Genomic DNA, 12,496 nt, shown 5'->3' on the forward strand with positions numbered 1-12,496 from the left:
TAATATTTTTGAATCCCATCTCCCATTAAATACGGCCTCCCTGAAGATGGAGACAATGTTAATATTCTCTAGCATACCGGCCCCTGTAGCGACCAGCAGGTGGCTGCAAGCAGCCTTGGCTTCATTTGCTATTTCCTATGTGTACAAAGAAGTTCACACTATGAGTCAACCAGGCAAATTCACTTTCCCAGAAAAAGGGAAAAAAAGTATCTCTATTATGACCTGTTTACAAATGAATAACGTGTGCTAGGGTTTGGGCGGACTAAACCAGGTTCCCGAAGCTGCCAATTCTAAATTGCTTTGCTTTTAGATTCAATTCAAAACAGCCGTTAATGCAAATGTAGTTTTACTCTCAAATGAAAACTGACTCTCTCTGGAAATTAACCGCATCTTAAATTAAAATCTATTAAAATTACATAATATTCAAGTATTCAACACAGTGCCCGGCTCTCAAGAGATCCATAAATATTAGCTATTTTGTAATAGTTTGAGGAAATTATAGTGAACAGAAAAATAAGATATCCAGGGGTAAAGCCAGCACACAACAAAATGTTAATTTACCTCTGTGGTACTACGGGCAGTTCTTAGTTACCTTCCCCTCGGCTCTCAGCAAACACTATATTCCTTTCTCACTCAGGAGGAACCAGCAGGATTTTTGACAGCCAGGGCTGATGTCCTGCACACCGCCCTCTACACGGGCTTCCATTTTTACCAGCTACAACACACAGTTCACAGTGCACTTGTGACTTGCCCAGGTAGACGCACGGGAGCCTGTTCTGCAGTGCGATCTCTTGGGCCCGAACGTGCTTTTTCACAGTCACTGGGTAGTAGCTGCCTCCTTTGACGGTGGCATCGTTGGCCACAATCATGCATTCTACCCTGAAAGGCAGAAATTCCATTGAAAGAGACCGTGAGCTTTCTGCAAAATTAAAGGCAATTAAGCTTATCATAACTAGAGCATGCCATACAGCCTTCGATTACCAGTGCCTCTCTCTAGCTGATGGTCTCACGTTGTAAAACCAAGCTTTGGGTGCTGCAGAGATGGCTCAGAGGTTAAGAGCACTGGCTGCTCTTCCAAAAGTTCTGAGTTCAATCCCCAGCAACCACGTGGTGGCTCACAACCATCCATAATGAGATCTGGTGCCCTCTTCTGACCTGCAGGCACACATGCAGACAGAACATTGTATACATAAATAAATAAATAAATCTAAAAAAAAAAAGTAAAACCAAGCTTTAACTATGGTTCACATTCATTAATCCAATAGAAAATAATCACTTTTAACAAGATTACACACTCACATTTGATTTTTTTTTTAAAGGGCCATTAGTCCTCCATTAGTATTGAGACATTAACCTAAGCCACTGTTCAGTAAGGTTCATTTTGGTCTTTCCTTTTTAATTTATTTTTATTTTATGGATCTGGGTGTTTTGCCTGAATGTAATCTGTGCACCACATATGTGTAGTGCCAAATGGAGGCCAGAAGAAAGAGTTGGATCCTCTGGATCTGGGGTTACAGATATCTGTTAGCTGCATGTGGGTGCTGGGAACTGACTCCCAGTCCTCTGGAAGAGCAGGCAGTTTCTCAACCACGGGGCATCTCTCCAGCACTCAGTATGGTTCTTGAAATGAAAGGATCCTAACAAGACGATGATGTCTTTTTAAAAATCCAATTTTCTAGGGCAAGCAACTCTAATCTAAAACTTTAAAGTGTCCTTTTAAGGGGCCGGAGAGATGTCTCAGTGATTAAGAGCACTAACTGCTCTTCCAGAGGACCCAGGTTCAAATCCCAGCACTCACATGGCAGCTCACTGCTGTCTGTAACTCCAATTCCAGGGGACCTGACACCTCACACAGACATACATGCACATAAGATAAAAATAAATAAATTATATAGTATCCTTTTAAGAAAGAAACTAAATGGGGCAGAGAGATGGCTCAGCAGTAAAGAGCACTGCCAGCTCTTTGAGAGGACCCACGTTTGATTCCCAGCACCCACGAGGTGGCTCACAAGCATCTATAACTCAGTCTGATCTTCCTCGGCACTAGGCACACACATGGTGCACAGACATACATTCAGTCAGAAATACTCATACAAATTTTGTTTAATGAAAAAATAAATTTTTAAAAAGTAGAAAAAACAAGAATAAACTGCCAGGAATACTAAGATATGCTTTTCATATTTTCAAAAGGGACTCAATCACTGCATGTAGTGGTGTCTGAAATCCCAGCACTTGAGAAGTACCAGCAGGAGGATTCAAAGTTGGAAATCAATTATACAGTGAGTTCAAGGCCAGCCTGGACCTAAAGAGTTAAGACCCTGTCTTTAAAAAACAAGGTCTGTGGATCTAGCTCAGTGGGCATTTACCCTGAATGTACACAGCACAGAGTTCAAACTCCAGCACCACAGAGAAAAGAAAAACAATGTTTATTACTATTACAACCATAGGAAACAAAGAAATTACACAAACACACACACACAATCTTTCTAGAATAAATTTGTGTGTTTGAAGTCACAACAAATATGAATTTTAAATAGAATAACACAAAGGACTCTGTATATGGATTAGATGGGAGAGTACTGCATGATACACTGAAGGCCTAATTTCGATTCCCAGTATCCCATACAGCTGGCATGGTGGCATATGTCCATCATCAATCCCCACAGACAGGTTACAGAAGAGAAATAAACTCAGTTCACAAAAACACTGTAATGCCCATCTGCTCTGGCTTTGCCCATCTACCCCCCATTATTTGGTACTGGAACTAAACTTTCTTTTAGAAACTCCTGTTTTTAAGCCAGCTGGTTCAAAAGCAGCGCAGCCCACAGCGTAAGAGAGCACGTGAGCCAGGCTTTCCTGCTCAGTGTTCCTGCTCTGGCTGAGCAGCCGACAGGCTGCAGCACGAACCCCAGGTCCTCTCTGTTGGCTGAGGCCACCTCTGCCTCTGGGCTTGAGAGCCAACACAGCCAAGCAGGACCAGGAAGAGCTGTGCTACCTGTCTGAGCTCTGAGCCCTAGCCACGCCCAAACTAAGCAGAAAAGAAAGCTAACAAGGTCTGTCTTCTGCTGGAAGCAGTCTCCCGCAAACACAGGCACCTGTGCTCACCACAGAATGAGAACTGACAATACAGTGTTCACCCAAACTTTCTGTGGAAGGGCACTTAAACCACAGCAGCGTTCACTTTACGTCCATGAAATGAGCGGACTCCTCCCGGTCCTGACACCCCACACTAGAGCAGCTATAGTCCACTCAGTCACCATCTTCCCTCCCATTTGCTTGTCTGGGAAAAGTCAATATGCGCGATATTGATCCCTGGATATCGATGTCCATGCAGAACAAGTCAAGACAGTATCGCGTTGATATTCTCACAGTCCTCAGGCTGTATCTGTGTCTGGCATTCTTTCACCAGGGAGACGTAAGCAACATCTACCCGCTCCTTAAAAGGTCCCAGTGATAAACCAACGTCTAATTCCACCAAAGGACATCCCGGGGAACCGATGAGTTTATCGGACCTGGTGAGGGACTACTCACAGGGATAGTGGGTGACCCCAAAGAAGTCTTCACCCAGCACGGATGATGATGCTTCCCCACAGCTGCACCCCTTCAGGTGACATTCCTTGGCCCATACTCTAGCACCTCTGCATACAAATGGCTGGAAGGAGCTGCTGGAGTCTCAGGGGAGAGGCCAGTGGCCCTCCCGCCAGTGGCCCTCCCGCCAGTGGCCCGCCCGCCCGCCTCCTCTGAGAGAAAGCCAATGGTCTCACATCTGACTGGGAGGTGTCGATCAGGCAGGCACAGCTGCTCAGATGAAGATGGTAGCCGTTTCACAGGAAGACAACAGTATGATGACTGCATGTGTGGGCGAACACAGTGGGAGAGCATGTTTCCAGGTGTCCACAGTCACTGTGCCCGGAGCGGTGACAAAGAATACTCTCCTTAATTATGGGTTTCCAGGATAGAGGAATTCGGTTTAATTTTGAATTAGATTTCATTTTTTGAAAGATTATTTCTAAATGGCCCAGAAGACCCTCCAGAACAATTTGCCTGCACACTGGTGAACATTAAGCCCAGAGACCAGAAGGTAAAGACGGGTTAAGTCAAGTAGCAAGGATGGTGACCGGTGATATTTTATTTGTACTGAAATGTGATTTTATTTGTATGTTCATAAATAAAGTTGCCTGGTGGTCAGAGCTAATAGCAAGCCATAGCAGAAGCTGGGCGGTGGAGGCGCACACCTTTAATCCTGACCACACAACAGGCAGAACTCTGTGTTCAAGGTCACAGTCAGCATGGAGACACAGGCCTTTAATCTCAATACCAACCATAGAAGACCTGGAGGTCTGTACAGACAGGCAATGACGAGGAGGTCATGAGGTTGGGTTTACAACCAATGAGAAGGCAGAACAGAAAGTCAATGAAAGAACAGACACACAGGAAGTAGTAGATCTCTTGCTGAGGGAAGGACGGCAGTGGCAGGAAGGGTAAGGAGGTTTTAAGCTACTGCTCTGACCTCTTGGCTCTTAACTCTGTATTTGGCTCTGTGTTTCTTATTTAATAAGACCGTTCATCTACAATGGTGACTGGTGAACCATGGCTCTTTCTATACCTCTCCTGAAGTCACGAGTCACGGGATTGGGGAACATGTGTCATAAACCAGCCTCCAAGCTGGTGACAACGGCACCAGGAGAGCCCGGAAAGATCCAAGGCAGGTTTCCCAGGTCCCTCGATGTGCGGCAAGGCATTGGCCTCTCTGAGCCTGGGTCCTTCTCTGCACTGCGTGATGACATGACAGCGCCTCTCACTCAGCCTCGGTAAGGATCAAGAGGAGTTCACACAGTCCCCGGTGCAGAACTGACATGGTAACTTCATCATCACACATAAGCACGGGAAGAAGTTTAACACCAGGTAGACTAGATTCCCAACCTCTACCTGGTTCTAACATCAGCATCAGAAAACCTACGGGGCTTGTTAAAACACAGGGTCAAGTTAGCACTTCTGGGGAAGGCCCAAGAGCTTGCTGTTCTAACCAGTCCCAGGTCATGATGCTGCTGCCTGGAAACACAATGGACACTTGGTACTTGCTTCTCTAAAACAGCTGCATTCACCAGCTGGGCAAGAGACGAGATGGAGAGCTTCTGAAAACTCAGCTTGCCAACAGAGATTTATCTACCCTTTCTCTGCAGGTATCAACTGCAAATAGTTTCTTGGCTAGAGGTGGGACTCTGTGCTCACTCCCTTTCTCAGTGCTGGGACTTGCTGTGGTTTAAACCTGTGCAAGTCTTGAGCGTGCACACAGTCTCTGTGAGTTCCTATGTGTGACAGTTCTGTTCTGTTGTGTCTGGAAGACGCTGTTTCCTCAGAGCCAGCCACCACCTCTGGCTCACACAGCCTTTCCGCCTCCTCCTCCAAATAGATTTTTGTCTCATTCATTTTCTTTTTCTTTCTTTCTTTCTTTTAATTTTTGAGACAGGGTTTCTCTGTGTCACCCTGGCTGCCCTGGAACTTGCTCTGCAGACCAGGCTAGCTTCAAGCTCAAGAGCTCTGCCTGCCTCTGTCTCCTGAGTGCTGGGATTACAGGCACACCCCACCACACCTGGCTTTAACAATTTTTCTGGGTTTTTTTGTTTTTGTTTTTGTTTGTCTGGTTTTTTTTCCTTCTCTTCTCTCCCTCTCTCTCTCTCTCTCTCTCTCTCTCTCTCTCTCTCTTTCTTTCTTTCTTTTTTTTTTGAGAGAGAGAGAGAGAAAAACATGAAGTTGTATGGGTAGAGAACCTGGGAGGGATTGGTGGAAGGGAAAGAATATGACCAAAATGTATTGTGGGGAAAAAAAAAAAACAAAACAACTTTTTAATAGAAAAAAAAATTTAAAAAGTCCACACACAGGGGAAATAGGGAAGTCTAAATTGAACACGGAAACTCTGGCTGATTTTGATTTTTCTCCCTTTAATTTGTTATTTCTATAGCTCCACAGATGAACCTAATACGTATGAGACACTCAAGTCTTAAAGAACACAAAGCTTACTGCCAACATGCAGAGTGAGTGTTCACATTAATGCAGCTATGACAGGCTGCAGACTAACTAAGGGTGGGACTAGGCCTCACCCTTACAATAACCAGGAAAAGCCACAAACTGCACCTTGTGGTGGACCAATCAGAATTGAGACAAACAAGTACTAGATGCTCCAGAACATTAAGGATAGATTACATCACGTGTATCTAAATAGCCAATTTCCTTACAGCAAAGCCAGTACCGATCCCTGTTTGACAAGACTTCTGTTACCTCATTCCTGCCCAATCAGGAGTCCAACTCCCATCTGAATCCGGAATTCCCCTACCCCCCCATCCTTTACTCCTTAAAAACTCTGCCTCAACTGAGCTCAGGGCTCTCCCTGATCTAACCATTGTGACAGAGAGCCCAAGCTCGAGCTTGCAATAAAGGCTCTTTGCTTTTGCATACGAACTCGGACTCCTGGCAGCCTCTGGGGGGCTCATAACCTGGGCATAACAAGTTTCAGGTGCCCGCATTCTAGCAACATCTTCCTCTGCCCCTCACAACTGTGCATAGGTGGAAGACTCACCCCGACACACGCCCAATGCCCGTAATGATGCCACCTGCAGGGACTTCCTCATCACCATACAACTGGTAACCTGCAAACTGGGAGAATTCCAGAAAGGGAGACCTAGAGGGAAGAAAGGATGTTGTCTAGATTAAATATCTGTATTTAAAAAGTTACACATAAGAATGGAAAGATTTGTTTCAAAACAGGGCAGTATTTCCAATATGCATGTTACACATAAAAAACCTACAAAAAGATTTCTAAAATAAGACCTGACAAAAATGCACAGAAATTTATATAGTACATCCAGGTAACAGGCTACAGTAAAATACTGGAATTTACTGTTAAAGTGCTGTGCAAATGCGTATATTATCATAGAAAGGGAGTAACGGAACATCTACCATGTGTCTGGCTCTCTTCTGTGGGCTTCACACACACTAACTCATTTGCTAACAAGGAAACCAAAACCCAGTCACTAGTCTAAGGTCACACAAATCTGGGGTTTCCATAAGCTGCCTAGGAACCAGGGTTCAATTCCCAGCACCCAAATAGTGGCTTACAGCTGTCTGTAACTCCAGTTCCAGGGGACCCACCACCCTTACCCAAACATACATGCAGCAAAACACCAATGTGTATTAAAAAAACCAAACCAAAACAAAACAAAAACAAAAAAATTTTGTTGATGGGACTGTCCAGTAGAACACATTGAGGTCACAGGCGCTAACACCAACCCTGGGTCTATGAGATTGTCGATTCTGTCTCTGGGTAGCAGTTTTCCTCTTGATGTGTGCCGGGCCCGGGCTTTCTCGCTGCCTCCTGCAATAAAATCATGATTACATTAGTGCAGATGGTCATGAGCTAGGCCTCCATCTCACCTAACGCTAGGAACACATACAATGCTCCACTCCAAACATGGCACTTTAAAAAAGGTTCAATTGGCCAGATGGTAGTGACATACTCCTTTAATCTCAGCACTTGGAAGACAGAGGCAGGTGGATCTCTGTGAGTTCAAGGCCAGCCTGGTCTGCAGAGAGTTCCAGGACAGCCAGCACAGAGAAACCTTGTCTGGAAAAATCAAATAAATAAATAAATAATAAAAGGAAAAATACAAAAAGTTCTGAGAAAGAGCTAATTCTTTTTACATCACTCAATATACCAGATGTCAATTTTATGCAGTAAATAAACTGAGTTTTTAAATGGTATATGCATAAAACATACACACACACACACACACACACACACACACACACACACACACACTTGGATCTGGGGAGATGGTTCAGTCAACAAGTTCCTGCCATGCAGGCATGAAGACCTGAGTTTGGGTCCCCAGCATCTGTGTAAAGCCAGGCACAGTAGCATGATCTCTAACTCCACACCAATGGGCTGATACATCCTGGAGCTCACTGGCAAGGTAGCCTATCTGAACTGACGAACTCCAGATTCAGTGGAAGACTGTCTCAAAAATTAAAGTGGACAGTGACAGAGAAAGAGACGATGTTAACCTCTAGCCTCCACACACAAATATGCATGTGCACCATTCCCCCCCCCACATGTGTGTGCATGTGTATGAGTGCTCGCACATATACACACATTCATACACTAGATGTACATGTACACACACACACACACACACACACACACACACATCTATTCCTAATCCTAGAGGATATATCATACATGTTCTAAAGTCACTAGTAACTGTCTAAAGGGAATGGCATGCTATTTTCATTAGAATTCAGACACTACAATATCATCTCATTGCCCCACATGTACTAAACACTACCACATGTACATGTTCCACACTGTACATGTGAACATTCCTATTCTGTGTTTGGATCAGGTAAAAGTCTAGCTTTGGGCGTCCCCTCCATGCTTGGCATGTGCAGACTTGCAGAAAGGTACCGTTAGGTCTGCACATAAGAAAGCTGAAACCCCGCCACAGTGATTACCAAGTCCCCTTCGTAATATCTTGACTCAGAGATGGTCTTCCGTGGTTCCCAACATTGCCCAAGTCTTGACAAAATTACACTAACCCAAGGGCAGGGCAGCTACTCCAGTCAGGCTTCTTGAAGCCAAAGGAGCACCCAAGCCTCACCACCCAACCTGCAAGCCAAGGCATCTGTGACTGAGTGTCTGTCCACCCGTGTGGCTCTGAGCAAGCCACAGCAACGGAATGGGAGACATATCAAGCTGCCAGAAAATGCTTTTTACTATTGCCCACAAATATATCTTAACATAGCCTCTGCCTGATAAAATAGTCAACAATTTAAGAGCACCATTTCTTTGTTGATTAAGATAAGAAATTATGTTCATACCCATTTCAAACAAGCTTCTAAATAAGCCTTATTTTTCAAATCAGGGATCTTGGCTAAAAGAATACTTTTTTCTTCTTTTTCTTTTTTTCTTTCTCTCTCTCTCTTTTTTTCTTTGGTTTTTTGAGACTGGGTTTCTCTGAGTAATATTCCTGGCAGTCCTGGAACTTCAGGCTGGCCTCGAACTCACAGAGATCCACCTGCCTCTGTGTGGTGATATTTGTATTCCCCAAAATATTGTGTACCCTAATAAACATATCTGGAGTCAGAGAACAGAACAGCCACTAGATACAGAGGCCAGAAAATGGTGGCACACACACCTTTAATCCTCTCACTTGGGAGGCAGAGATCCATCCGGATCTCTGTGAATTCAAAGCCACACTGGAAACAGCCAGGCATGGTGACTCATGCCTTTAATCCCAGGAAGTGATGGCAGAAAGCAGAAAGGTGTATAAGGTGTGAGGACCAGGAATTAGAGCTGGTTAAGCTTTTAGGCTTTTGAGCAGCAGTTCAGCTGAGATTCATTCTGAATGAGGACTCAGAGGCTTCCAGTCTGAGGAAAAGGATCAGCTGTGGAACTGTCGAAGTGAGGAAGCTGTAGCTTGTTCTGCTTCTCTGATCTTCTGGCATTCACCCCAATACCAGGCCCTGGGTTTGTTTTTATTAATAAGACCTTTTAAGATTCATGCTACACCTCTGTCCCAGGTGCTGGAATTAAAGGTGTGTGCCACCACCGCCCGGCTCACAGAAAACTCTTAAATTTACTTTTAGGTTACCAAGAAAACTATATCACAAATTATTTCTCCTTTCAAAATGAGCTAGTTGCAAGATATTAAGATTAAAATTGCCTTCTCTCTTCTCCCAACTACTGGCCAAGTCCCTAATGATTTGTGTTTGGGGTGGGGAAAGGGATGAAGGCATTACAAAGAACAGAAGTTCTAGGGGATGCTACCTTGATGCAGGTGTTGGTGTGTGGGTCAAAAGGCTTCCAACCTCATACTTCAATGCTTCCAACCTCATACTTCAATGCAGCGTAGTGTGCACTAATTTACTTCAATAGTGAAAAGCAAACAGAAGGACTGTCCACGTGATTTTTAAATAACGAAAGCAAGCCTTGAGCAAAGGCCTTTGGAGGTGGGTGACACAGCGCTCATTAAGGGGCCAGCAGTTGAGGAGCCCTAGGTGGGAGGTGGGTGACAAAGAGCAGGGAGAGGGAAAGGATACTGAAGACAGCGGCCCTCCTCCTCCTCAGTTCTCTCTGGAGTTTGACGCAGCGCTATTCTGGCTTCATAAGGAGCCACGGCTGAGTCATCTTTGGTGCAGACTCAATGAGCACAGAACCAAGTGTGTATGTGTTTTCCTTTTCAAGACAGGGTCTCATGTGGTTTGGCTGGCCTCCGATGTGCCACAGAGCCACGGCTCCCCATGAACTCTGCTTCCTCCTGCTTCTCCTTCCCGTGTTAGGATTACAGACCTATTCCCCCATGCCTGGTTCCTCTGTAGAAAACTGAAACCAGGCCGGGCGGTCGGGGTGCACGCCTTTAATCCCAGCACTCAGGAGGCAGAGCCAGGCGGATCTCTGTGAGTTCAAGGCCAGGCTGGGCTACAGAGTGAGTTCCAGGAAAGGTGCAAAGCTACACAGAGAAACCCTGTCTTGAAAAACCAAAAACAAAAAGAAAAAAGAAAAAGAAAAGAAACTGAAACCATATGTCAGCACAATGGAGCACCTTAGTTTTCCAAAAATTGTTCTTCAAAATTTATACTAGCTAGAAAAGTCAGTTCAGACGTGTGGTCCCAGTAAGGACTGTTCCAGACTACCCTGGCTATAGAGTAAGATCTCATTTTAATATAAATTAACAAACAAACTTCATTCCCACAGACTTTGTGATGAAAAATCCTGACATTTCCCTTAAGGCCATTTTTATTAAGCTCTGATCGTGTGCAATTCACTAAGTCACACTGATTCTAAGGTTCACACATGTTCACACGTTAGCATCCCTGAAACGTGGAAACATCTCACAGCAGGATCCCAGCGTCCTTCAAAGGCTGGTGCCAGGTGCCAGTCAGGAGCCTCTGCCTACACCCATGTCACTTCAGCCATGGGACACCCACTGCTGATCACCATGAGTGGAGACTGACTTCCATTTTTAAATGTCTTCAAAAAAACGAAAAACAAAAGCCCCCCCTCGAACACCAAAGCCATCTGTAGATGTTTACCTCTATAAAGATATGCCCCAGGATGAAAACAAAGCACTTGTACATTTATCAAAACACTTGCCGCCCTTCGATTAATGTGGGATAATCAAAATACTTAATTCTGGCTATTATGAAAGCACCACGGGGGTAATCCAATCTCTGTCTACAGAAATGACCAAGTCACTGAATCGTTTGGGCTGGGGTGTGTGTGTGGGGGGGGGGGGGGAGTGGGGGCAGAGGAAGGGACTCAAAGACAGTAAAGCCAGAGAAGAGACCTTTCAGGACGTGGACAGAGGCGAGAAAACAGGAAAGAGCCCAAGAGTCACCTGATGCCCAGTTCTTGCTATGAAAAACTTCAAGGGGCACCTAAGAAAAACCCCAAACACCTGCCCCTCCTCCATCTGAAAACTCTATCAGAAACTGCATTAATTTTAAAAGTCAGAAGTCTCAATTCTACCATGAGAACAAAAATGAAAAACAGAAAAAGGGGTGGGGGACAAGTCGCATTCCCTAGCCATCAACAGTCACCTGCTAAGTCAATCTACAGCGCTCAGAGCCAAACTACGGAGAAATGTCCAGCCCAACGTGCACAAAACCCCCGCACAGCACAAAAGCACAAACGCATTTTGCTACTAAAGTGATTGTGCAATCATCCAAAGGTGTGCTAAAAATGTACGTTTAGAGGGATTATTTATGGGTGATTTTTTTCCTTGATACTTCTTCATTTTCGAAATTCTCTATAAGTACATTTTAATATGGTTTAATAATTTAACATAAATCCATACATGCTGATATAATGCCCACCTATCATTCTCATGGCAGAACAAGTCTAGGCAAAACCATGAAGGCTGAAGTCATCCTCTCTCCCAGCCCATCCCCCTGCCGGCCTGCTCAGTCCTCTCCTGCTGGAGAACAGCCTCTCCCTGCAGCTCACCAGAGCACACCACCCTTAGCAGGTCCATACTGCAGGACTTTGGATCCCTCTTGACTTGAAGCCATCTGTCCTAATGGCCCAGGAAACCCTCAACTGATCAAACCCAAGTGACGATGGGTGTAACCATGGAGTTACCTCTTCCAACAAAACAGGTTTTGATTTTGGTAAACGTGTGGCTTTTTCTAGAGACAGGTTATTCATTTACAGCTTTGTTTATTCTTTTTTTAGGATAGCTGTAGATAGGCTGGGAATAGAACTCAGAGCGTTAAGCTAAAGAATGCACACCACCACTACGCCACAAACCCAGCTTCTCCAGAGACAATTCCTTTTAAAGTGCTGTCCAGCCTTTTGGCATTGTAACATGACACAATCATCTACAAAGTTCCTGGAGAATATATAAACTGAGTTAGCAAAAACCCCCTCATGTCTTAAGTAAGTTTATGATTTTGTGATGGGCCACACTTGTGGCTGTCCTCAGAGGGCTGCGGTTTGCTC

General features: G+C 44.8%; 1 protein-coding gene across 2 annotated transcripts in view; it reads right to left on the minus strand.

The window, feature by feature from the left end:
• Positions 1–12,496, minus strand: part of Mccc2 (methylcrotonoyl-CoA carboxylase 2) — a 69,574-nt gene that overhangs the window by 41,849 nt on the left and 15,229 nt on the right. For both annotated transcript variants that reach the window (XM_036207170.1, XM_036207171.1), the window contains exons 3-5: positions 7,288–7,372; positions 6,578–6,679; positions 752–879 (exon numbers count right to left, since the gene is read on the minus strand). In XM_036207170.1, coding sequence (XP_036063063.1) covers positions 752–879; positions 6,578–6,679; positions 7,288–7,372 — 315 coding nt within the window. The remainder of the gene's footprint in view (positions 1–751; positions 880–6,577; positions 6,680–7,287; positions 7,373–12,496) is intronic.

The sequence above is a fragment of the Onychomys torridus genome, chromosome 15 (assembly GCF_903995425.1).
Source record: "Onychomys torridus chromosome 15, mOncTor1.1, whole genome shotgun sequence".
Classification (NCBI taxonomy): domain Eukaryota; kingdom Metazoa; phylum Chordata; class Mammalia; order Rodentia; family Cricetidae; genus Onychomys; species Onychomys torridus.